We start from the raw sequence: 27000 nt of genomic DNA, 5'->3' as shown, positions 1-27000 counted from the left end.
TCTTGCAATTTTAGAGCCTTATTATTGTAAAATATATGCATATCACTACATTTGCTGTACAGTAAACATCAACGCCTCTTTTATTTTTCGAAGTGTTGGTAGTGATGCATTCAGCACAATCTTGTGTCCCATGCAATACAACTGACCTATTATAGTAATCGCCATCAATACCTTCTGAGAAGACTTTCAAGATACCGGAACACAGATACAGTGAATCATTACAGACGTGTGATTCAACCATGACTTATTGATGAGTCTGTCTGCAATGACGTCACTATAGGATGATAGTGTGTCAAGCGCTTAACAGTCGACATCTTTTCACATCTGCTTCTATGTTGGACACCCCACGGGACGCTGTTCAGTTTGATGTTTTAGAGAAGAGCAGATGCTCCGGACACCATGTGTTATTAAAGTAATGTGCTTTCCAAACAAAATATATTGCCACTGTAAACATGTAGGGCACTGTAATATGATAATATGTAGCCTACTAATGAAATGTGAAACAAAACTCAGTATACAACAGTAGTCTGACACATTATCATCACATTACCTCATTATGTTTCATGTTTATTTCAGCAAACAAGTTATCAGTCTTATTTCTAAAAAATAGAAAATGCTTTTTTCCTGCAGCAAGCTTTTCTTCTTTATTTGGTAATATCTATTTGAACAAAGCATGAAAATCTAAACAAATTTTGTATAAATAACAAAATGAAAAGAAGTGTCCTACAAAATATGTATCCATTTAAGCTTGTTTTGGAAAGATTAAAGCTGAACATTTCATATACCTGTGAATTTTGTGGACTGGAAAAAAAATAATTTTGCTTTGTTTTAACATTTTATTTACTAAAGATTATTTTGGAAGGATTTTGAAACCTATATTAACAGAAAACTAGACTGTATAATAGAAATTAGTGTATTTTATGTTTTTTTTTTTTGTTTTTTTTTTGTTTTCAGAATGAATCACTAAAAAGTAAAGAAGAACACATAATACAATTATTTTTTTATTAGGAAAATGCCATATGCATAAAAAGCAAACCAAATGTTCATATTATATAAATTTGATTAAATTAACTTTTGGAACAAACTAAAAAAAAAAAATAAATGCTAAAAACCTTGCTGAATGTTATGTATTTTTTCTTCTCTTTCCAATTTTATTAAAAAATTGACTATTTAATACCTCTTGTTCTTGTAGCATTGAATAAAAAAAAAAAAATTAAAAATAAAGTTCATTGCATTGCAGCAACTTACTTTGGCAGATCTCAGAAAATGCTCTATGTTAGCATGCTGTAGTGACAGAAATCTGCTGTCGTGTGTCATGCAGCATCTGTGAATCAGGGATCAGTGAATGAGATCAGTCAGATCAGGCCTGATCCCAGCGCAGCGTCTGGCCTGTACGGATGAGTGATGTCAGATGGTGTAAAAACAGCGAATCCTCTGCTGCTCAGTAATGCACAAGGCTCCTGCACTCCCGTTCAGTGTCACAATGAAAACATGAAGACATTTAGCACAGAATCAGACCTTTTCTAACTGTGTCATCTTACACTTTTCATGTGAAGTTCCTCTGTGGTATTAGGATCTCATCGGGACAAACTGGTTCCTGTTCTGAAGACAGTCATAATGTGTAAATGGTGTGAGAGATGACCTCTTGACTGAGTTGTAGGACTGATGCTGGACCAAGAGAGGGCTACTCTCTGAGAAAACAGAGGAAATTAACATTTGAACTCTCTATTGCAAATTTAGCATCTCCATCCAAGATGCAATCACACCTCAATCACAGTCAATCACCTTAGTAATGTCTTAATCTACATTTCCTTTCCTTCCCCCATCGCTTCTCTCCACATGCAACTCTTGGAGTGGCCCTCTAAATAGTATAGTCAATGACCTCTGTCCAGTGACCAAGACTAGCGAATTTGTGATCAGTGGATCTGCGTTAAATGGCCGGCGCGAGACCCTAGGCAACATTGGTATCCAAATGAACTAGTGTAATAAGAGTCAAGAATTAAATAGAATAATCAAGTGTCTAGATAAATTACCATAGAAATGACCAATAACCAATTGGCATTCCAACCTAAATTCAAGGTCGCGATAAAATAGAGTCAGATAAAAGTAAATTGGAATTAAACTACTTCGTCACACTGAAAAGACAGAACGAGCAGTAATCCTTCACCTGCTTATCGGAAAACCGTTGTTGGGTCATTTGGGACCCTGATGGGTCAATTGGACATCTGAACATTTCTAGCTCAATCGTGCTGCGTAACACGAGAATGAACCTCATTGGTTCTTGCTGATGCTCAAACATGCTGCGTAACTCACAAGAATGAATCTCATTGGTTCTTGAGGAAACTCGAACGTGATGCGCAACAGGAGAATGAACCTCATTGGTTCTTGAGGAAGCTAAAATGTGTAGCCTAACACATGAGAATGGACTGCATTGGCTCTCGCACGTAAAGCGAAGATGCTTGAGCTCCGTTAACCACAACTGATGTGTATGTGAATAAAAGCCTAATTCAATCTCTTCATCATAAAAAGTGATCGAGTCTCTAAACCACTAAATTAATATAGATTAGCTTTGAACGAAAGTCTTACGCGTTTGGAACGACACGAGAGTGAGTAATTAATGACAGCATTTTCATTTTTGGGTGAACTATCCCTGTAAAATCCCCGAGAGATAGAGAGGATATGACATGAATGAACAACACTAAGAGAGAGAGCGAGAGATCGAGAGAGAGGGGGGATGTTGATGCTGATGCTAAAATGAACGGACGCGCTCGCAGCGAATCATTCGGGTTGATCTCGCGCACGTTCCTATGTGACGTCACGAGCGTGCGGTCGTGAGTGAGTCCAGCGTTGAGCGTTCAGACTCTTCTTTGGGATGCGAGTGTTGTGATCCTGTGAATCCTCCTCCTCCAGCTTCTCGGATACGCGATATGAGCTGGATAACGATGAACACGAAACGCGTGGCGTCCTGATAACAAAGTCTCGATGGACCCAAGCGTATTGAGGATCCTCTAATCCACACAACAGCAGCAAAAGCAGCATCTCTAACGGACACGACATGGATGATTCGGGAATAATCAGGCGCAGGAGACTGCAGGTCAGATACACACATCCCTTCAGACTAATGTTTTCTGTACCATGGTAATACTGTGGTATTTGGTCATGTATATGGGGTATTCTTTGAAGTAGCCTAACGTTACTTCGGTGAATGAACATGGTAGTCATTCAATACCATGGTATTAATGTGTTTTCTAAACATGTAGCATAGTAAAATCATGTTTTCTGAGCATGTACCATGGTAATATTGTGGCATTTGGCCATGTATATGGGGTATTCTTTTAAGTACAATGGTGTAAGAATATGGTAAACATTCAGTACTATGGTATATATAAAAAAACATGATGTTTCTGTCTGAAACAGTCTGATTGGACCATATAAGGACAGTCTAACCAATGGGGAGTGGTATTATATGAAATACCATGGTAAATGAACATGGTAGTCATTCAATACCATGGAATTAGTGTGTGTTCTAAACATGTAACATTAGTGAAATCATGTTTTCTGGGTATGTGCTGCCATGATAATATTGAGGTTTTTCGCCATACTTACCATGGTATTGTTTGAGATTCCTTGAAAGTAACATGGTATAAAATAAATATGTTAAACATTCAGTACTACGGTATCAACAATAGCATGGTATTACTATCTGATACTCTGACTGGAACATAGGCTATAGCCTAATGACAGTCAAACCAATGGAGAGTGGTATTCTGTGAAATACCATGGTAAATATGCATGATAATCATCTTGGTGTATATCAGCATACAATGGTATAAGTGTGTACTGTATTAGTGTGTGACATGCACTATAGCAGTACCATGTTTTCTGGACATGTACAGTGGTAATACTGTGTTTTTTTTTTGGCCATGTATAGGGGTAGTACCATGGTATTTTTTAAAGTACTTTGTATTTAATTGGACCACATAAGGTCAGTTTTATAGTGTGGTGGTATTCTTTGAAATACCATGGTAAAGATTTGTATTTAATGAATACTGTGGTATTTGAATGTGGTTGCATTGTTACAGTATAAATGCCATCTGACGGTATTTGTTTGTAAGGTGAGAATAATTCAGCTGCTTTAACATTTAGGAGCTCTGAGCTGTGATGACGATGAGACGTTTGCTTGTGTGTGTGTGTGTGTGTGTGTGTGTGTGTGTGTGTGTTCAGTATCTTATCTGAATCCTTTGCTTTGCTGGGACGTGTGTGTGTGTGTGTGTGTGTGTGTGTGTCGACATCAGAATCCGCTTGTGTATCTAGAGTTTCACAATCAGTCTGATATGATATCACACACACACACACACACACACGCACACACACACATCAGTAGAGAGACGTTCATGAAGTCTGAGACATGATAAGAAAGAGAGAGACGGATGGTCTGTGTGTCATCTGAGAATTTCAGCCCAAAATCAACCATACAAACACAACAATACACAATTCTATTTGACATAGATTAAGCCTATTTTTAGGGCAATTTATTTATAATTTTTTTGTGTTCATTCTGCATACATCATTTTCATGACAATTAAGCACATTTTTGTCATTATTGCAATGCAAAAGAATGATCATTTCTAAAATACAGTAGGAAAAAAATCTTTAATCTAAAAAAACATTTTATTTTATTTTGTTTAAATCAGGATTCAGGAATAAGTAAATGCAGCACAACAAACACTGCCAGCCATTTTACAATTAAAAATAATATATCAGTATCAGTTCCAGAGATTATCTGACATTTACAGAAATGAGAACTTGGGATGAAATGTGTCATTCAAAAATATCAAACCAAATTGTATCATAAAGTACGAAGATAAACCATATTTCAACATGCACATGCTACATTTTACGACCATGCAAACATTTATGATCAGTATTTTAATTTACAGTAATGAGAATTTGAGATGAAATATGTTAAACTGTCATAAAAAATGTCAAAACGCAAAGAAAAAAATCTTAATGGTCCTAAAATAGGCTTGATTTATGCCGAATATAATTGCTTGGCATTGTGTGTGCCTGTGTTTTTCAGACATGTGACATATTTTTTGCTCAGTGTGAGAATAATTGCCCTCCACCGTTTGTGTCCGTGTCCCTCGGGTGTCTTCTGTGCGTCGCACACACACATTGTGTCGGTTATTCAGTTAACACCCTCCTCCCGCTGCACTGTTGCTGCCATATGGTGCAACACGTCTCAGAGGTCAAAGGTCACTCCCATCATGCAGCAGGGCGCCGCATGCACATTGCAGGAGTGTTTTAGCATGCGGCTCATCAGTTGCCTACTTTTATCATCATTTTTGATGATATTTTTAGTGATGCATCAAAATGATTTTTTTACCAAAAGACCAAAACCACAATTTTTAATTTGAAAATAACGTTGTTTTTTTCAGTGATCAATTCATTAATCAAATTTATTTCATAATCAACACTCAAATAATTTAGTTTTACAAACATTTTATAGTTTTTAATAGGCTAACATACATATGTTTCAATCTGAAATATAGATATTTAAATGGTGGCTGTAATCATTTTCATGACAGATTTATTCAAACATAGGCTATACATTTTATATTATAAATATAATATTTGTTCAAGTCACTTTCGTCGGAGGAAGGTGGCGATGGACTGTCTCTTAGTAAACTACACAAAAATACAGCGAGGTTTTTAACTCTAAACTTCTAGAAAATGAAGGACAAAGAATGTGCATCAGGTGTGTTTTGCTTTTTCATTCATGAAGGCATTTCAAACTTTATCGTTACATATATGTTATAGATGTTATATTACAATGCTATTATATATGTGCAGGCAGCTATAGCTTATTTTGTTGTAAATATAAAAGCGTGACAATGTCACTGCTAAATACCTGTTAGATGTCACTAACAAGTATAGTAATATATATATATAATTAATCTTTAGTGCATATATGCTCCTATATAGAGGTATTTTTCCAGCCAACTAACAAGCTATGGACACTGAATGGCTTTAGAAATATTGCTGTAGAAATGTTGTTAATGTTAACTGATTTGGTTGATTAATGTAAACAAATTAAACCTTATTGTAAAGTTTACCGAATTATCCGTATCTTACCCTTGTTCCCTTTGTTTCTATAGCCTATGCGTCCCGCTTTACCAGCATTTTTGCGCTAATTTACTAGTATATCCTTCTTTTAATAAAATTTCCACAACACAACTTTTTAAACTCTATAAATTTTACAAATGAATATTATTTTGTCGTAATTTAAGGAAATATTTCTATAAAACGGTTCATCAGACTAATGTAAATCTGCTGGTTTCTCAGAAAAACTTTATTTATTTCTATCATTTAAATGAATGAATCAATTTTTTTACAGACATTTTCATCAAAAACTTGCTGCAATTTTTTGTTGAAATAAAAACTTAATTTTTTTTTTTTTTTTTTAAGCGTGGCTTTCCTGAGATGAAATGAAATGTATTTTTATATGGTTTTCACCATTTTTAGAGCTTGACTGCATCCTTCCTCGTGTTCGTTCCTGTAATCGACCCTTGAGACTTTGTCGCAGACTCCAGTAGATTTCCGTAAGTCTGGCCGTTCTCGTTTAATCACTGAAGGCATCTGATGCACATTTTCTCCTGATGAAGAGAGCCATTAGGAAAAATAGTTGGAGGAAATCCCGAAAATCCCGGCAGAAGGCGCAGCGATAACTCTCAGGCTGTTTTGCGTGCTGTTGGCTGGGACGCGGGCGAGACGCTCTTAGGTTAATGACGCTCAGATTACGGGGTTGGCGCAGTAAATGATGGGTTTGCACCAAACGGTGGGCAGGAGGCCCAGCTTGTGCCATTTCATTAAAGCTCAGACTGCTTTTCAGCCCGTCGTCATTCAGCCGGATCATCTGCAAGTAGAGTCAATGATGATCAGTGTTGTATGTAGAAGCAGAAATATAATATGTAGAAGCAGATTTTTGCAATTTCTGAAGAAAGTGGTGCTTAAGATGATTGTTAGGATGTTGATTATGATTAGTGGTTTCTTGGGGGATTATGGGTGGTTGGCAAGCAGACCAAATAACTCTGTGATTATTATGGTCTGTTTATGACTCAAATGTCTTCTTCAGTATAAGTCTGTTAATCTACCCATTTTACCATCTGACCGGTTTAAAGCGCAAATATGTACGTCTGTCAAAATATGAAAGTGGAATTATTACATTATTACATGTTATTACACGGCTCTGTGCAATGCTTGAGTCTGATTGGTCAATCACGCCATCCAGCGGTAAGTTATTCCCAGATAACAACCACTCAAAGCAGAAACACAGGCTCATCCGGGTCACTGAAGTCAGCAGTGCTATACGCTTGCTAGGAATGTTTTTTCTTCGTGGAAGTTTTTCATTTGGTGAGCTAATAAAATATTAAAACTCAAATCAATATTTTGTGCACGGTTATTTAATTATGCCATCTAGTATCATGGACTTGCTCTCTCGTTTCATACAAACACTGCTGCCATTTTGTGACAATTGTTTTGTACACAGTTGGATTAAGATACAAACAGGTACGATTTTAAAACAGTTTAATCTGAAATCAATATCTCTTATCTCCATAATTATTTATGTGGCGAAATGATGTGTAATAAGTGGTATGACTGTAAACCGTATCTCTTAAACGTCCGTCTAGTTTGAACTTGCCGCGCTGCAAATGCTCTCTCCGTGGGAGCTTTGCGTTTAAAGACCTAATAAAATATTTCAACTCAGATCAATATTTCGTGTCTAATTATTTACTTATGTGGCAAGTAGCCGTGTAATAAGCGGAATAATGTACATCCAGACGTTTGTTATCTCAGAATAAACCCCTTCAGGCTGATGCAAGACCCCTCCGCTCCTCATCACCCTGTTGGGGTTAATTCTGAGATAACAACCGTCTGGATGTACATTATCCCTTACGTAAAGGAATACGCCACCGTGTTTTGAAATAGGGGTTATTCACCGTCTCCCCTACATTTAGATAGGTGGGCAAACGCATTTTTGTCTCAGTGCATGCATTGTCTTAGTCTGGCAGCGCCGCCGCTAGCTTAGCTTAGCATAATGAATGGAATCCTTTGTTGCCGGATAGCATGTCGTGAGTAAAAGTGATAAATAAAAATCCTTCTTGTGGCCTGCATATTCACAACGAGTACAAATAGCAATGCAGATTAAGACTAGGCGACTTGGGACTATATTGGGGTGAAGCACAGGCGAAGCACTGCTACTTGGACGCAGAGATATCACGCAACACCTGAAATCCGCTATCTCTGCGCCCAAGTAGCAGTGCTTCGCCTGTGCTTTATATGTCTTTATATGTAAAGCATTATAAAAGTATTTTAAAGAATTAATTATATATCTTTAATGCACCTTATAATTGCCTAATGAATAATTGGAATCACAGTTATAATAGTTATATACTCATCATTACACCTTTATAAAGTATAAAGCATTAAAACACATAAGAAACAACCAATTGCAGATGTAACAATACATCTACAAATATTATAATGCATTTTAAATTTGGTTGCAATTATTTATGAAAAGATATAATGCAGTATACATAAAGGCTGTTACCAAATTATCAAACGGTTTATAATTCATCCATATATTATTGTGATATTAATTGCGCTAATTTGCTTTAAAACCCCTGTCTAATCTTTTCTAACTGTGTGATATTTGAACGCATCTCTCAGGCTTCGGGCTCGTGCTCCATTACTGCATCTGAAGTGCTTTGCTCGACTGATCTCTGCTCAGAGTTTGTTCTCGTTCGGCTCCATCTGTCCACTCCAGTTCGCCGGGCTACTCTTCTCCTCCGCAGGCAGGGTTTCTGGGAAGCTTTTACAGCATTTAAGGACGGAAACTCAATTACTGGCTAAAATTAAACACGTGAGTCACAGTGAAACAAACAGAGTGCCACGTCTTTCTCCAGAAAAACAAGAGATGAGCTGCAGCCTTCTGTTGCTTTACACGGAAGGATAATTTAATGAAGAGAACGCCTCATGAATTTATAATGCCGAAACGAATACATGTTTTCATTGCCAGATGTTTTGGTACAGGCTAATCATCATAAAACAGACTTGCTCTTCACTTCAACCCTCAGTAAGATTAATTCAGTCTGTGTTGACAAAACTATTTACTGTACAATGTTAATGAGAAAGATAAATGAGTATCAACAGCAGCCGCAATAACAGTGTACCAGATATATTTCTCCAAGACCAAACAGATCATATGACATATCTGAACATATAGTTGTCTTGAATAAAATTATATTTGAAAAACATGGTTTTGCCATTTTGTTTTATGGTACTTACTGTAGAAAGCACTTTAAAAACAACAGAACGACGCAGGGAAAAATGTCATGCAGCTAAAGATCTGTGGTGTGTGAGTGTATATGTTGACACGTGTGCTGTAATACTCGTGATCTCTCATGGTATTTACAGTGTAATTGACCTGTGGGGTCAGTCAGAGAGCGCTTCACCACAGTCGATAGAGACGGAGCCTGAGCCACAGCTTTTAAGAGCCTCTGGAGGGATTATTCACAGGGTGACCCGATGTTAACGTGTCGGCAGCACACACCAGCACACTTTACCAGAGCCTGTGTTGTCACGGAAACACACACTTTTATTGATGATCAATAAGAAACATGGAAGCAGCCTAGAGCGCAGTGGTGCGGCTTTTGATCAGTCAGTCAATGCAAGATTAGCATCTTCTGTTGCTGAATAATAATGCTAAAAATACAGCACTTCTGAAACAGACTTTTCCTTTCTTATTGTCATAAATGAAGATGCTGAAGGCCACTTTCAGCCCTGCTGAGCTTTAATATGCGAAAACCTGAAACATTTAGAATTTTCTTTTTTTTTTTTTGTAGCTGTTCACAAAATCGGTTTATTTTTGTAATATTTTTGATCAGGTGAATCTCATGACAACATCTCTAGGTAATTGTTCGCCTCAAAACACACTTTTAACTTAAAAGCTTTCATTGCTTTTTGCTTCTTATGTTACTAGGAGAGAAAAAAAAACACAATTCTATGACCATGCATTTCAATCATGACAACATGACAACTTTTAACATGTTAATAAATATGGCAATGTTAATGTATGCTGCTGCTGCTGTTGATTAGCCTATTGCTGTTTCTGCAGAGCAATTATGGACTTCTACTGTCTATCTACTGTCAATAGATACGCAAACATACATAAATCCTGTATCAGATCTAGGCAGGTGGAGCTGTGGAGGTGGAGGATCCCAGCAAACAAAGATGTAACTTACAGAAAACACTGAAGCAGACTATTTAAATGTTGAGCAAGCAATCTCATTGGCTGTGGGATCAGCAGAAGCCAATCAGCTTGTGCCGTGATGTGGTAATGATGTGATTGCTTGCAGAATGCATGTAAAGGACTGATCAGCCGGCGCCCTCTAGAGTTTCAGGACTGAACTAAAGATTGCAACATTATTTTCAAGCACATTATTGCCAAAAACATTGTATTACTGTTATGTGCCTGGATGGTTGGATATTTAACTTTTGAGTTTATGTAATGCTAATAATCTCAATAATGATTCTCATAACTGTAATATTGTTATTATTATCAAATTAGTATTATAGGCACTGGCAGAAACATAAATACCAATATGTTTACGTATTTTACAATTAAAATTTTATGTCTTATTTCTGCATTACAGCAACGTGAATTTGAAGGTAAAATGTTTAGTTGACATGAAAATAATATCACAATGGAAAACTCTTAATGGTGCATTTCTTTATGCAGCATTAATGTTCTTATTTTCTGCTGTGGTGAAATACCTGGACATGATCTTGACAGGTTTCATCTCTAGATAGTGTTTTACATGCATCTGGTTTCCTGTGTGAATGTTGTAAGATGAGGCACACACACACACACACACACACACACACACACACACACGTGCCCAAGGTCATCTGAGCGCTCCTATTGATTAGTGATCAATGTCAATTGATGCTAACAGTGTTTGTTGATTAAAGCTGCTGCAAGCTTTATTTATTGAGTAACTTAACGTGCAGAAATGTTATAATTATTTTGTTTATATAGTTGGCTAACCTGTAGTTGGCTGCCTGTGTTCAGCAAAAGCTTTTATGCTGAAATTGTGTGTTTGCTATGGAAAGCTTGTTTCCACCACAGAATGAAAAATAAAAAGATAATTGCTACTTTTTATCTGACAGTTCTGACTTTTGTCTTGCAATTGCAAGTTTAGATCTCACAATTTGGACTTTGTAATTCACAATTCTGAGTTTATATCTGACAATTCTGAGAAAACACATTGGGAGTTTAGAAATTTCTTAATTTCTTTCTCAATTCGCATTTACCATTTTTATTTTTTTATTTCCTGGCAGAAACCAGCTTCCATAGTTTTCTGACAAATCAATCACAATAAGACCACGATCATGAATTAAGAAAGTAAAGAGTAAATTCTGAATCTGTTTGGAGGTTCAGATCAGTTTAACATGAACGGCATGATGTTTCTCTGGGTCTGACTGAACATCTGCTGAAGTTCTGCAGTGAGAGACACAGAGTCTGTCAGTAAGATGAATGAGAGGATATTATGAGGTTCAATCACAGACATACAGCGAGAGAAATGAAGCACGGGAATGCTGCCAGAACAACATCAGCTTCTCTCTACATGCCAAGTGTGTTGAGTTTGTTTGTTCCAGTGTTTTGTCCACAGAAACCGAAAAACAGACGGTTTCATTTGCAGTTTTCGAAAAATGTGACAAAACCTTTTCAAAAACAAATTTAGTGACATTCACACGCCTTACATTAAATATAGGCTATTAAATAGTTTCTGCCTTTATTTTCAACACTAGGTCTATTGTTTTATCATTTATACCCAACACATTTAGTTTTGTCAAGTGTTTTGCTTGTAAAATTTGCTTTGTTAATGTTAATGTAAAAATGTATTGCTTTTCGTTAGTTCACGATTCTTATGATATATCAACTTTCGATAACACTTTAAAATAAGGTTTCATTTTAAACCTTAAACCTCAATTTTAGACCTTATTGTAAAGTGTTACTGTAAAGTGTTTGTGCCTCTTTCTTTGGCTAATTCTGGTGTTTTGTATCTATTTGAACATTATAAGTGTGTCTGAGATATTGTGTTTATTTCAAACTCCCGTCTGATCTCTGTCTTCTCTCTGTGTGTTTCTCCATCTCCGTCTCGTCATCTTCGTCCCAGAAGGATCTTCCTCTGCCCCGTAAGAACAGCAGGTGAGTCCATTTTCAATGATAAGAAGACGATAAATGATTCTTATGGATCTTTTTATTCGGATTACATGCTTGTATCAGGATTTGTGTTGAAAACCCCATAACAATTGAGAAACTTGAGTCCCATGTTTCCATCCAAAGTTGCGAATTTAAACTTAGGAATATTGCATAAAACAATTGCGAATAAAGCACAATTTCCATCCCATGTGTTCGAGAGAACAAAAATGTTACTTCAGAGGAAATTGTTTCAGAATATCTGTGATAAAGCGCTCGTGGAAGCCACTGTGGCTCTTTTGGCTCCTTTCGGATGCCTGGCGTTTGGGAATGCGATCATGTGAGGCGCTTCTGGGAGGAACATAAACCAATTCAATTTGATGACAGAATTTAAGATTTGAGACATTTGAGATGCAGTGCAGTGCGATTGGTCCACTGGTTTGTCCAGTTATCACATGACTTTGCCAATTGGTGAATGGCTCTTTTTTTTTTAGAAGGCGGGACTTATTCTACCATGTTGCGCATTGTTGCATTTCTCCCATTCATAGCTATACGAGTGAAGTGTCTTTGTATATATAAAGTCTTTGGATTTATTCAGTAAATGTGTTCCCATCATAGTTTATGTGTCTTATTGAAATTTATGTTGTCTTAATGATTTTTTTTATTTTTATTTTTTTTAGAATATATGCACATCTTGGCGTTTCACAAACTGAACCCTTATGAAAATGTATCATGATTACCTCTAATATACCAATGTACAGTTATGTTTCCATCCTCTTATTTTTATGCAAATTTGAGGTTATCATATAAAACAACGCTGGATTGAAACATAACTGTACATTGGTATATTAGAGGTTGTCATGATACATTTTCATAAGGGTTTATTTATGTGCAGTGCAAACACATCCTGTCTTTCTTTGTCAGTATGCCTGTCTCTCTCTGTCCATTTCTCTAAAAGCTTTCCTTGTTCACTTAGATTTTTTTGTTGTTGTGATTCTTAGTTATATCATCCGCCGTGACCTCTGGGAAAAAGCATATTGCACTTAAATTTAGAAACACACACACACACACTCACTCAGGAGCATCTTATGAACGGATGCACCGCACCTGCTCCCCCTCTTTTAATGCTCGTCTTGGTATCATCCGCTGCCCTCGAGATTTTACCCAGAATCCCCCCCTGCACTCTGTTTTCCAGTGTGTGAGCAAAGCCAGACGCTCTAACCGTCCTCCATCTGATGCTGTTTGTGATGCGCACTGGTTATTTCCGAGCGTCCGCGTCGGCTTTGAGCTCTTGATCATGCAGGGCGACATGTTTCGTCGCACTAAAAGGTGAAATGTTTTTAAAAATCTGTTTTGAATGCGATTTTACTACACATGAAGATGTCGCTGATGTCATTGTTTACCTGCAGCTGGTGACACACTAACTGAGTGACCTCATTAATGCAGCGAGTTTAACATGTTAGTCAGTCTTGTGATAGATTATTATATTATATTTTAATGCAAATATTGTATATATTATGTTTCAAATCTGAGCCACAAATAATGTTGTTTGACTCAAAATGAACAACATCTTACTCTGTTGAGGCTGGTGTTATTAATCACAAAGGCCTGCAATTTTTTTTTTTTACTCACATTTTTGAATACTTGTTGATCATTTGAATGCATTGGTGAATCATTGAATCATTAGCTTGCACTTTCTTACATCTTCTGAGGTTTTAGTCTTAAATCCTCCATGTTGATGCTGAATGTCCCAGTAGAAAGATGTATAGGTTGTTGTCAGACCTCTAATAATGAAGTGTATGTTAATATTAGGAGGTACTGTAACCCTTTAAAGCTTGACATATGAAATAATAGTCAGAAAAATATATATATATTTTTTGTACCTGTAGACAAAATATTTAAAAGATGTCTAGGTGCAGGTGAGTAATTCTAAATTAGAATGCAGGAATTCTAAATCAGAATGTTTCACTCGAATATTTAAAGAATTCAAACCATATTGGAATTCTAAAGATGTCAGTTGGGAGAAAATACTGTGAACAACAGATTTAAAAATCAACAGTCCACAAGAAATGCAACAAATAAATACAAACCAAACAACACTGTATTGCATTGTTTATTGCAAAGGTCATTCCTGCCTGTCAAACCCTGTAAAGCCTGACATATAAAAAAACACACCTCAGTTTTATTCAGCAAAAATATGCACTTTGGTTTTTTCTAAAAACGTATGTCTCGATAATCAAGTAAACCGAAGTGGCTTCAGTCCAGTAAGTGTACATCATGAAATATTACTAACAAATGAAAGTTATTCTTACATTTACTTTATAAAAATCAGTAAAGATTTCACAGCAAAAAACACATTAACCACGAGGACGTTTTCTTCTTAAAATAAAACAAACTATAAACTACATCAATCAGACGACAGAGGGCATGTCTTAGATTGTGTGCGACAGGTTTGTCAGCAAAGTTTTGATCATGTTGATCATTTAGAGGCAACTTTACATATCAAATATGACAATGACACAGTGGGCTTCATAGGATTAAAAGGGCACTGTCTCTTTAAGAACGGTCGCTCTGTTCAGGATGGTCCCTTAAGAGTTAACTAAACCTCTGTCTACACCTGTGTGTGTGTGTGTGTGTGTGTGTGTGTGTGTGTTTACTAGTACTGTATTAGGCAGCGCTGTTTGACATGCTTCCTTATGATAGTCTGCGATCGAATATCAAAGATCAAATCTCTCCTTTGGGGTTTTGTTGTATCAGCAGCTCCATCAGAGAAGCAGCAACAGAGGGACGTCCTTCACACAAACCCTACAAGACTTTATTTAGCCCGTTCATTCAGCGTTTTTCGGCTGCTCTCTGCTCAGTGTAGCTGAATTCAGTTTTTTTTTCTTCTTAATTGTGGGGACATTTGCTCCTCACAATAAATATAAAACATGACACACACACAGTGAGTCTGTGTATGTCTGTAATGGTGTGTAATGGCTCTCATACACTCACTCAAGGCGTATCAAGTATCTCGCATTCACTCTCACTCTTCCATTAGCTCTCTCTCTCTCTCTCTCTCTCTCTCTCTCTCTCTCTCTCTCTCTCTCTCTCTCTCTCTCTCTCTCTGAGTGCCTCTCTGTTTCTTCAGAGTGCCTGTGCGCACAGACTGAGATTGATGACTGTGGAAATGGTATTTTATGTATTGCTGTTGTTCTACTGCAGGGCACAAACACACTCAGACTGTCGGGGATGGGGATGGTGAGAGTAGCGAGGACTCAGGTGCAGAGTTGATGGGCTTTTAATGATAAGAAAATAAAACAAAATACAAACAAAACTACCCCAAGGGGTAGTTGAAGTCAAGTAGTTGACTTGACTTGACTTGACTAGCTAACAAGTGAGGGCAGGTGGGGCAAATAAACCAATAATCAGGTAACAAGAAGAACGGGGCTAGACAATCGACAGGAGAGCACACGGCACATGGCTTGTCATGTATGTTTCCTTGTGCCGTGTGCTCACACCAAACATGACAAAAACACGAGCACATGGCCAGTAAAACAAATCACAAGCCATGTGCTCACACAAAACGAGACATGAGAACAGTCGTAAGCAACGTGTTCACACAAAACAGGACATGGAAGATGTAAAACACGAACCGCGTGCTACACGAAACACAACACACGTTGACAGACGAGCGTACGGCCCGAGCGAACTCGAAACTGCACACCGCAAACCGCTCACACGACAAAACAAGCGGAGCATTAATGTCCGAATCCTGACACAGAACTGAAGCCAAAGTGTGTAATGGCTGACGTCCCGCACATGAAACAAGGCAGACAGACGAGAGAGCGCACGGCTCGAAGACGCTCGAAACCGCGCGCTCAGACAAAGACAAGACAAAACAAGACAGAAATACACTAGACAGAAGTGACAGAACCCTGACACACACACACAGACTGTCAGACTCACTCACACACACACGCACACTCACAGTTTCTCTGTTTTCGGCTCTGATGTGATTTTTCTCCCTTACAGTTTTATGAATTCGACTAAACCTCATTTTAAAGACATCTAATAATGGAAAATGAATCAGAAAACTATGCATACTTAGAATAACATTTTTTTTTTTTTTTTTTTTTTTTTTTAATGCTGAAGTTTTCTTTTTGGGGTTAGGGTTGTGCTATGATGGCCAACTAGTCTTATTAGTGGGTTAGTGGAGATTCATTTTTAGATTATTAATTAATTAATTAGTTTAATGTTTTTAACCCTCTACTGCACGCATTATTATGCAATCATGGAAAAAAATGTTAGTGTTTTTTTTATATATAAAATAGACTCAAATTAACATATTTATATATATTTTTTATTTTTTTATTTTCTCAGGTCTGATGTGATTTTCTCCCTTGAAGAAACATTGATCTGATTAAAATACTTTATTCTCTGAACTAAACCATTTCACTCTCTGTTTGTTTGTCTGCAGTTGCCGCAGTAACCGGAAGAGTTTGATTCTGACCTCGCCGACTCTGCCCCGCCCACATTCTCCGTTACCGGGACACATCGGTGAGTGGCCCCGCCCACATTCCCTGTTACCGGGACACATCGGTGAGTGGCCCCGCCCCCTGCTGGAAATCCAGCTCACAAACCAACTGGCTGGACAAACCAGGCGGTCCAGATGGTTTTCAGAAGTCATAGCTGGTGTGTTGATGATCCCAGCTGGACTTAGACTGTGTCTTCCAGGGGAAACACTTTCACAGAGACTGACGCTAATGTGTTTGATGCTTTCTGTGAAAGAACTTACTGTAATAGTGCTTTTCTTCATTGCTGGAGTGTGTTGTTGAGTGAGTGTGTGTTTGTTCGTGTCCACACAGGGAGTAGCCCGCTGGACAGCCCTCGCAACTTCTCTCCCAGCACTCCTGCTCACTTCTCCTTCGCTTCCTCCAGACGGTGAACACACACACACACACACACACACACACACACACACACACACACACACACACACACACACACACACTTCAGACTCAACTATAGCACACACACACACACACACACTTCAGACTCAACTATAACACACACAAACACACACACGCTTCAGACTCAACTATAACACACACACACACACACACACACACACACACACTTCAGACTCAACTATAACACAAACACACACACTTCAGACTCAACTTTAACACACACACACACACACACTTCAGACTCAACTATAACACAAACACACACACTTCAGACTCAACTTTAACACACACACACACACACTTCAGACTCAACTATATCAAAAACACACACGTCAGACTCAACTATAACACAGACACACACACTTCAGACTCAACTTTAACACACACACACACACACACACACACACACACTCACACACACACACACACACACACACACACACACACACACACACACACACTTCAGACTCAACTACAACACAAACACACACACTTCAGACTCAACTTTAACACATACACACACACACACACACACACACACACACACACACACACACACACACACTTCAGACTCAACTATAACACACACACACACACACACACACTTCAGATTTAACTATAATATAAACACACACACGTCAGACTCAACTTTAACACACACACACACACACACACACAATTCAGACTAAACTATAACAAACACAGTTAACATTGATACAGCTTAAACTGGAAGATCATCTCATGTTAATGATCTATCTATCCATCCATCCATCCATCCATCCATCCATCCATCCATCTGTCTGTTTATCCATCCATCCATCTATCTGTCTGTTTATCCATCCATCCATCTATCTGTCTGTTTATCCATCCATCCATCCATCTGTCTGTTTATCCATCCATCCATCTATCTGTCTGTTTATCCATCCATCCATCCATCTGTCTGTTTATCCATCCATCTATCTATATAGTGATGGGCGTCGATGGTCACTGGCGTCTCTTCCGTCTTCTGGATATGGAACCAACACACCCAGTTCAACGGTATTTCAGTCTCTCATTTAAACACACACACACACACACACACACACACACACACACACACACACACACACACACACATACACACACACACACACACACACACACACACAGATGGAGCAGATGTGTGTGTGTGTCTGTAGGTCATGTGTGATTGATGCTCTAGACACATCAGATGTGATCCAGCTGCTTCTGATGACAAACACACACAAGTGTGTTTCAGCTGTGGGTCATTCATGTGACGTGTGTATATATCAGGGGTGTAACGATACCCTCATGTCACGGTTTGATATATAACATGAAACTGATCTCACGATACAATATTATTGCGATACTCCAAGACACATGATAAAAGGTTAACAAACCTGGAAACCCAAAGCTTTGGACAATAGAGACGCCAGAATAACAATATTCATGATTCTGAAGCTGAAGATACAGAATTATTTTAGAGGAATATGTTTGCACTCTGTCACTGACTAGATATATTTAAAATAATGTAACTTTTTACTGGTAACATCAGACATTTGGCATTATCAGAACACACAAATATCCCCCCATTGCTTTATAATATACATTATATTCAACATTATATACAGTAGTCTAATGCAGTGCTGACACTAAAACTCTGAAAACTTGAATTGTTTCTCACACAGTCACTTTTATTTTGGGTGAACTATACACAATACATATCGTCACTATACACAATACATATTGATGCATTGTTGTATTGTGATATATTGTGACACGATATATTGTTAGACCTCTAATATATGGTATTGTATATATCTTTCACTGTACAGTCAGAGACCTGCTCACTGCACTGATAAACACTGATAAACACACACCATGCTTTCACAGCAGAGCGGTTTTGTAATGGTGGACACTTGGAGAATCTTTGCCAGATGTATTTTAACTGTATATTTATATTATATACTTTATATTTATACTTTATATTATAAGTGACGTAAGTTTTAAATGCAGAGAGTAGACAGTTAAAACAAAAACTTTCTTGTAATAAAGTAAGCATTATTTAGCTGTTTAAACAATGTCTTGCTGTCTTCCTGTAAGAACAGCACCTCTGATGCCTTAAAACACGGTCTGTGTGGCGGCTCACTAGGGATTGTTTACATCCTGTTCATACCTTGACTCTGTGTTGATGTGGATTTAGCAGTAAATCTGTGTGTGTGTGTGTGTGTGTGTGTCAGTCTTCCAGCTCGTCTCAGGAGCGCCTGCACCAGCTGCCGTCTCAACCCACCCTGGACGAGCTGCACTTCCTCTCCAGCCACTTCGGCAGTGAAGAGAGCATCACTGATGATGACGGGGGACGCTGTTCTCCACACACACGACCCCGCTCACGCAGCCTGAGGTGAACACACACACACAGCCACACACACAGACACACAGACACACACACACACACACACACACACACACACACACACATTCTTGTACATCTATCTTTATGAGGACATTCATTGACACAATGCAATCTCTAGCCGCTTACCCTAACCTTACCCATCACAACTAAGTGCCTAACCCGACCCCTGACCCTAAACCGACCCTTAACCTCATTATAACCTTATCCCTAAAACCAAGTCTTGACCCTCAAACAGGCCCTTAAAGGGCTCTCAGAAAGTGAGGACCGGCCAAAATGACTCACTTTACTCTCTTTGTCCTCACTCCAATGGTCGAAAACTCAAACTGGTCCTCACAAAGATAGTTGTACAAGTACACACACACACACACACACACACACACACACACACACACACACACACACACACACACACACACTCTCTTTCTCTGTTGCAGTAGTTGTGTTTAACACTCTCTCTCTCTGTCATGTCTTCAGTCCGGGACGTTCTCACTCCTGCTATGACAATGAGATCATCATGATGAATCATGTTTACAGGGAGCGTTTCCCCAAGGTAAAGCTCACACACACACACACACACACACACACGCACACACACCATCTGTCTACCTGTTTCCCACACCTGTCACCATTGTTATCTCTTAAAATCTGTGAGCACACAAGCATATATACCCTCTACCTCGGATGGTTCGCCACAGTGCATTCTGGGATTGGCTCTGTGAAGGATGCGTACAATGCTGAGATCCAAAATGAGATGATTTTGCATTATTATTAACATCATTTCAAAAACCGAGGATGATAAAAAGCTGTAGATTTTAATATGAACTCAAACATTTCTCATCAAATTATCTGAGTGTCTCTTCACATTCATTGTACAGCTCTTTACTCTTACTGGATGATGACTAGTGTCTCATTTAGCTTTTACTGATTGTAGGAGAAACATCTTAGATCTGTAGTTGATAGTTGACTTAAATCAGCAGCATCTGAGATGTGTGTCAGTGCTGAGCTCGTCATGTGAAGCTCTTTCCTAACATTAGCCGTCTTAGAGGAGACTATATCGATTTTTACTTAGACAACATGCCGCTGTGTGTGTGTGTGTGACTTTAACTGGTGTCTGGTGTCTGTCTCTTAGTTTGCTGTAAGACAAACACATTTATATTGTCAGAGTAACGTCAGGTTAACTGAGGACGACTGAAAAGACAGATTAAAAAAATTTAAAATAAAAAAAGCATCTAAAATCTTGTTCTACACAACTATATATTAATTAAAATACTATTATATATTATAATATATATTAAATATAATATTTGATAATATTATTGTAATAATAATATTTCTAGAATATATATTTAGTAATTTGGTAATAAATAAATAATCTATTAGTAATAATAGTAATTGATACATATTTAGTATTTCTTAATATTTATAGCATTTTATACAATATTTAACTCTTTTGTAATGAATAATACAGAGATAATATTAACAATAATAATATTACAAGATCATTTATTTATTATAAAATACTTATTATTACTTTTATTTATTATTCTACAGTATAATATATTAATATATATTATTATTAATATTATTATATATTATTAATATTATTATTAATTACAATTATTATTATTTCTAGAATCCGTTTGTCATTCTTTATCTCCATGAATGATCCCTGTGTGTGTTCCCGTCAGGCCACGGCTCAGATGGAGGGCCGGTTGTGTGACTTCATCCACAATTATTGTCCCGAGAGCGTTCTTCCGCTGGCCGACGGGGTCCTGAGCTTCATCCACCACCAGATCATCGAGCTGTCCAGAGACTGCCTGACCAAATCTGGAGAAGGCCTCATCACGTCTGTCTACTTCTTTGAGCTGCAGGAGAACCTGGAGAAGCTTCTGGACGACGTGAGTTCATCGCATCACGCCGGTCAAACAGAACCATCTCTGCACTGAAATATGATATATTATTTAGATTTAGTGAAGATTAAAACATCATAGTAGCATTTATTTTTCTGCTTTTAATTAATACTGATTCTCCATTGTCCCAGGCAATGTGGTGGATAAAAAAAGTATTTTGTATTCTAGAAATAATAATAATAATATTATAATTATTAAATTATTTTGATTATATTTATTATAATTTCTAAAATATGTATGTATTACTACATGCTTTAATAATAATAATAATAATAATAATTCTTCTTATTATTATTAATAATAATACTTTTAATAATTATATTATTATTACTATTATTATTCATATTTTACAGTATTTATAAAATATTATGCATAAGGTATTTATAATGTATTTATTGCCACATGACCAGGGCCATGGGCCAATGACATTTCTGTATATATTATATTATATTATATTATATTATATTATATTATATTATATTATATTATATTATATTATATTATATTATATTATATTATATTACTAGTATTTTGTAATAAATAAATAGTCTAGAATAATTACATAATTTATTATAATATAATTTATAGAAAATAAATATATTTATATTAATAATATCATGCATTATATGTATATTATGCATATTTATTTATTTCTAGATTATTAATAATATTAAATGTATGTATAATGTATTAATAATGTATTTTTTGCCACATAACCAGGGCCAATGAAATTTCTGTATATATTATATTATATTATATTATATTATATTATATTATATTATATTATATTATATTATATTTTGTAATAAATAAATAGTCTAGAAATAATAATAAAATATAATATAACACATATGTTGTAATAAAGAATCTAGAAATACATCTTTATTACATGCATAATAATATTAATAAATATATTTAATTGAATAAATCAGTGTTATCAGCTTCCATGCATCTCTCTTTCTCTCTGTCTGTGTCTCTCAGGCGTACAAGCGCTCAGAGAGTTCAGAGTTGACCTTCGTCACTGAGTTGGTGAAGAAACTCCTCTTCATCATCGCTCGACCTGCCCGACTGTTGGAGTGTCTGGTGAGGAAAATGTTGTTTTTTCTTCTTCTAGCTTGTTCTTTCATCCATCGAAGTCTCAGATAATCATCAGATAACATGACATCAAACCCCTCTGGACTCCAATAACACAAGCCTGACCGTTTCCAATATTTACTCCAACTTCAGAAAAAAAGCATTCTGAGCAAGAGCGAGTTGCATTAGCATTTAGATTGAAGCAGCGTGTCACTGTCATCATTGACCTTCTGTGATTCACTGCCTCGAAATCTCCCACAGTCATTTGAGATGTTTCTGTGCTGCTCCAGGACTAAACCACTAAAGTGAATTATTATCCCCATTAAACCGAGTTCAAAACTAGCAAAGTTTTGGCGAGCATGTCCATGTGCTTCAGCAAATTACAAATACAAAAACGGAACCGTATAATTCCAGACAACACAGCACGATTCTAAGATCATCGTAGTAACTGACAGCAACAGTGATTGATGTGTGTGTGACACGCTCGTGTGCAGGAGTTCAACCCTGAGGAGTTTTATCATCTGCTGGAAGCGGCCGAAGATCACGCTAAAGAAGGACACCTGATGAAGACCGACATCCCGCGCTACATCATCAGCCAGCTGGGCCTGACACGAGACCCTCTGGAGGGTGAGGCGCACAATCTCACACACACACACACACACACACACACACACACACACACTGATTTCATTATAGAGGAACTGTGTGTGCTGACCGACTGTGACGTGTGTGTTTCAGAGATGGTCAGTCGAGAACACTATGACAGCGAGGGTCCCGTCACTCCGGAGACAGACGATTCTGCAGAGGTCTGAACATACACACACACACACACACACACACACACACACACACACACACACACACACACACACACACAGTCTAGTTCGCTATCTTTGTTGGGACTCTCCAAAGACATAATGGTTTTTAAACTGTCCAAACTGTATATTCTGTCCACTTCTGGGTTCTTACACTAACCCAACCCCTAAACCTTCCCATCACACACACACACACACTCACTCACTCACACACTAACCAAGAACCCTTAACCTGCCCATCACACACACACACACTCACTCACTTACACACTAACCAAGAACCCTTAACCTGCCCATCACACACACACACACTAACCCGACCCCTAAACCTACCCATCACACACACACACACTAACCCGACTCCTAAACCTACCCATCACACACACACACAAACCTGACCCATTTCCAAGACATGCATATTTCATCACTGGACTTCCAGGACACAAATCGGCACAATGCCAATTGATTTTGTCTCATTATAACAGCAGAAACAGCTTAAAATACTAATTTACGGTCATACAGATAGGAGTAAGACATTGTTCAAAACTGTAAAGGGTCTGTTTTTATTTGTGTACACTCACAATCAAATCAAAACATTGTGCTTTTGTAAAATCAAGATAACAGGATGCCAGTCTCTGCCATCCCAGTTTCCTTTCCATGAAAGTTTGTGGAGCGTGTCACAAATATGAATCCAAACTCAGCACAGTTTTTGTTTTGTTAATCTGTATCTGTCATGAAATAGTTGAACGTGAGATGAGGATTGAAATGCAGAGGAAATTTATTAGTCACTGGCAGACAAGGTACAAAACTCAAAAACTCAGATAGCAAGCAGGACGGAAACACCAGGAACAGGTAACTTGGACAAACGAACCAGCACAGGACTACAAACACAGGGAGGCTAAATAGGGGAACAAACAAAGGAGGGTAACGAGAAAGACAGGTGGGACAAATTAACCAATAATCAGATAACAAGATGGGAGGGGCTAGACAATAGACAGGAGAGCACATGGCACAAGGAAATAACATGACAGCCATGTGCTCACAACAGACCAGACTAACACAAACACATGACAAACCGGGAGTGTCACAGCTCTCTCACTAAACCAAGAGAAAACCCAGACAAGGGTGACAGAACTGTGACAGTATCTAAGTGAAATATATTTAATGTCAATTTATTCCTGTATATATATATATATGCATTAGATAGATAGACAGACAAACCCCAAATTAAAATTCTGGCTACGCCGCTGTCACACACACACACACACACACACACACACACACACACACACACACACACACACAGCCCCAAGAAACCGAAAATGATTATTTGTCAGTAAAGCATCTGTTACAAGAGGATAATAATGTCCTATAAAGTGTTGAGGGGATTTTTCTGTTTTCCAGGGAAAAATGAAACCCATGAAGCCACCCGGAGAGGCCGATTTCCAGACCATCAAACTGATCAGCAATGGAGCCTACGGGTAAACCAGTTCACACACACACTCATCGACACACGCACACTCACACACACACACACACACACACACACACACACACACACACACACACACACACACACACACACACACACACACACTCACACTTGCACCTTTGCACTACGCAAGGTCATTTTTATCCAGACATCAATAGCTGTATTAGTATCAGTGACACTGACCTTCATTCATAAAAAAGATGCCATTAAACAAGTATTTGAAATATACTGTCTTTATGTTGTTTCTGCATTAATTTGGAGATTACCTGTGAAATCATTACTTTATAAAATATATAAACTAGATATACATCTACAAAAATGTAAGTGTTTTTAATTGCAGTTAATCACAGAATTATTATTTTTTGATTAAATGAGTAAATATTTTTTAATCGATTGACAGCACAAATAGTTTATTTATTTAGATAGATATATATCTGTGGTTAGTCATTTATCATGTATGGCATTAAAAATAAAAAAAATGGCATTAAAAAGCATTATTTAATTTGAAGATACTTGCAGAAACACTGTTTAAAATAGTAATCTTTTGAAACATTATAAATGTCTTTACTTTCCCTTTTGATCAATTTAATGTGTCATTGATTAATAAAATTATATATATTTTTTACAAATAAAATATTACTGATCCCAAACTTTTGAACAGTAGTGTGTGTGTGTGTGTGTGAATCCACCTGATTACCAAATAAACACACACACACAGGAGTTGAGACAGTGACTCAACAGTCTCTGTGTGTTTTCCAGCGCGGTGTATCTGGTCCGTCACCTGGAGACCCGACAGCGCTTCGCTATGAAGAAGATCAACAAACAGAACCTGATTCTGAGGAACCAGATCCAGCAGGCGTTTGTGGAGCGAGACATCCTGACCTTCGCAGAGAACCCCTTCGTGGTCAGCATGTTCTGCTCCTTCGAGACCAGACGACACCTGTGTATGGTCATGGAGTACGTGGAGGGTGAGACACACATGCAGTTTGATCACTCTTTCACAGCTCATGAGGCTTTATTGAGACCGTTTAAGTATCAACTCTCAGATGATTCTCATAAAATCGTCATGAAACGGAAGTTGCGATCATCTTTTCTTATCTATTGTGACACATATCCGAAACAAGAACAAACGCTTGATTTTGTCCGTGTGGAATTGATTGATTGGTTGGTTGTGGTTTGCTATTGGCTGATCTCATGTGAGTGACAGGTTGCCCCGCCCACATCATCAGATAAGAGAATAGATATTGTGAAGGAGGGAGGGGAAGTTATTTTGATTACGGAGACACAGGAGACTACTGTCTTATGAGACACAACTGAATGTTAAAAAGATTGCATCTGTGTTTTGTGTTTTCCCAGGAGGCGACTGTGCAACGCTGCTGAAGAATATTGGAGCGCTGCCCGTGGAAATGGCACGCATGTACTTCGCTGAAACCGTCCTGGCGCTCGAGTACATTCACAACTATGGAATCGTGCACCGGGATCTCAAACCTGACAAGTAAGACGCCTCCTAGTGGACGAGATTGAATCAGATTATATCTGAATTCTATTTTATGTTGACAGCAGAGAGCATGTCATTTACTAAATTACCCTGCACATTCAATTAAATGATTGCTGGGATTCATTTGCCTTCTGCTGGGCGGTGACAGACACTTCCTGTGTGAGATTAATCAAAATCTTTTCATTTAGACAGATTGTGTTATATAATTAAACACATGTCAGAACTGCCGCACAGCTTGACAGTGTGTATGTGTGTTGCTGTATCACATGACCTCTGTCTATCCCTCTCTGTCAGTCTGCTCATCACGTCCATGGGACACATTAAACTCACTGATTTCGGTTTGTCAAAAATGGGTCTCATGAGTCTCACCACAAACCTGTACGAGGGACACATCGAGAAGGACACCAGGGAGTTCCTGGATAAACAGGTATGAGAAAATAATAAAAAGATTGTAATATCGTATTAGAAGACACGGATCACAGACAGGGACTAAAAGCCACAAAATGGCCATTTTCATTATTCATGAAATCTTTAAATTATTATATTCTGTCTGTTTAGTGTAGTTAATAATTAATGCCAGT

At 37.7% G+C, this 27000-nt stretch overlaps 1 protein-coding gene across 6 annotated transcripts in view; it reads left to right on the top strand.

Annotated features, from left to right (window-relative positions):
* Nucleotides 1-2762: 2762 nt before the first annotated feature.
* The window catches only part of mast1b (microtubule associated serine/threonine kinase 1b), a 36972-nt gene continuing 12734 nt past the window's right edge, over nucleotides 2763-27000 (top strand). The window contains exons 1-15 of one of the 6 annotated variants that reach the window (XM_079882443.1): nucleotides 2763-3094; nucleotides 12246-12274; nucleotides 16725-16804; nucleotides 17113-17188; nucleotides 18186-18255; nucleotides 19458-19618; nucleotides 20105-20180; nucleotides 21319-21528; nucleotides 22522-22623; nucleotides 23109-23241; nucleotides 23353-23420; nucleotides 24834-24910; nucleotides 25681-25889; nucleotides 26278-26416; nucleotides 26714-26846. In XM_079882443.1, the coding sequence (XP_079738569.1) occupies nucleotides 3056-3094; nucleotides 12246-12274; nucleotides 16725-16804; nucleotides 17113-17188; nucleotides 18186-18255; nucleotides 19458-19618; nucleotides 20105-20180; nucleotides 21319-21528; nucleotides 22522-22623; nucleotides 23109-23241; nucleotides 23353-23420; nucleotides 24834-24910; nucleotides 25681-25889; nucleotides 26278-26416; nucleotides 26714-26846 (1602 nt within the window). In that variant the 5' untranslated portion in view covers nucleotides 2763-3055. Of the gene's footprint in view, nucleotides 3095-12242; nucleotides 12275-13467; nucleotides 13595-16724; nucleotides 16847-17112; nucleotides 17189-18185; nucleotides 18256-19457; nucleotides 19619-20104; nucleotides 20181-21318; nucleotides 21529-22521; nucleotides 22624-23108; nucleotides 23242-23352; nucleotides 23421-24833; nucleotides 24911-25680; nucleotides 25890-26277; nucleotides 26417-26713; nucleotides 26847-27000 lie in introns of those variants that run through there. The other 5 variants (XM_079882440.1, XM_079882442.1, XM_079882439.1 and 2 more) reach the window with 5 other exon arrangements.

The sequence above is a fragment of the Squalius cephalus genome, assembly GCF_949319135.1.
Source record: "Squalius cephalus genome assembly, chromosome: 1".
In the NCBI taxonomy this organism is placed as follows: Eukaryota; Metazoa; Chordata; class Actinopteri; order Cypriniformes; family Leuciscidae; genus Squalius; species Squalius cephalus.
Note: the sequence above shows the minus strand (reverse complement) of the source record. Positions and strands in the feature narration are given on the sequence as shown.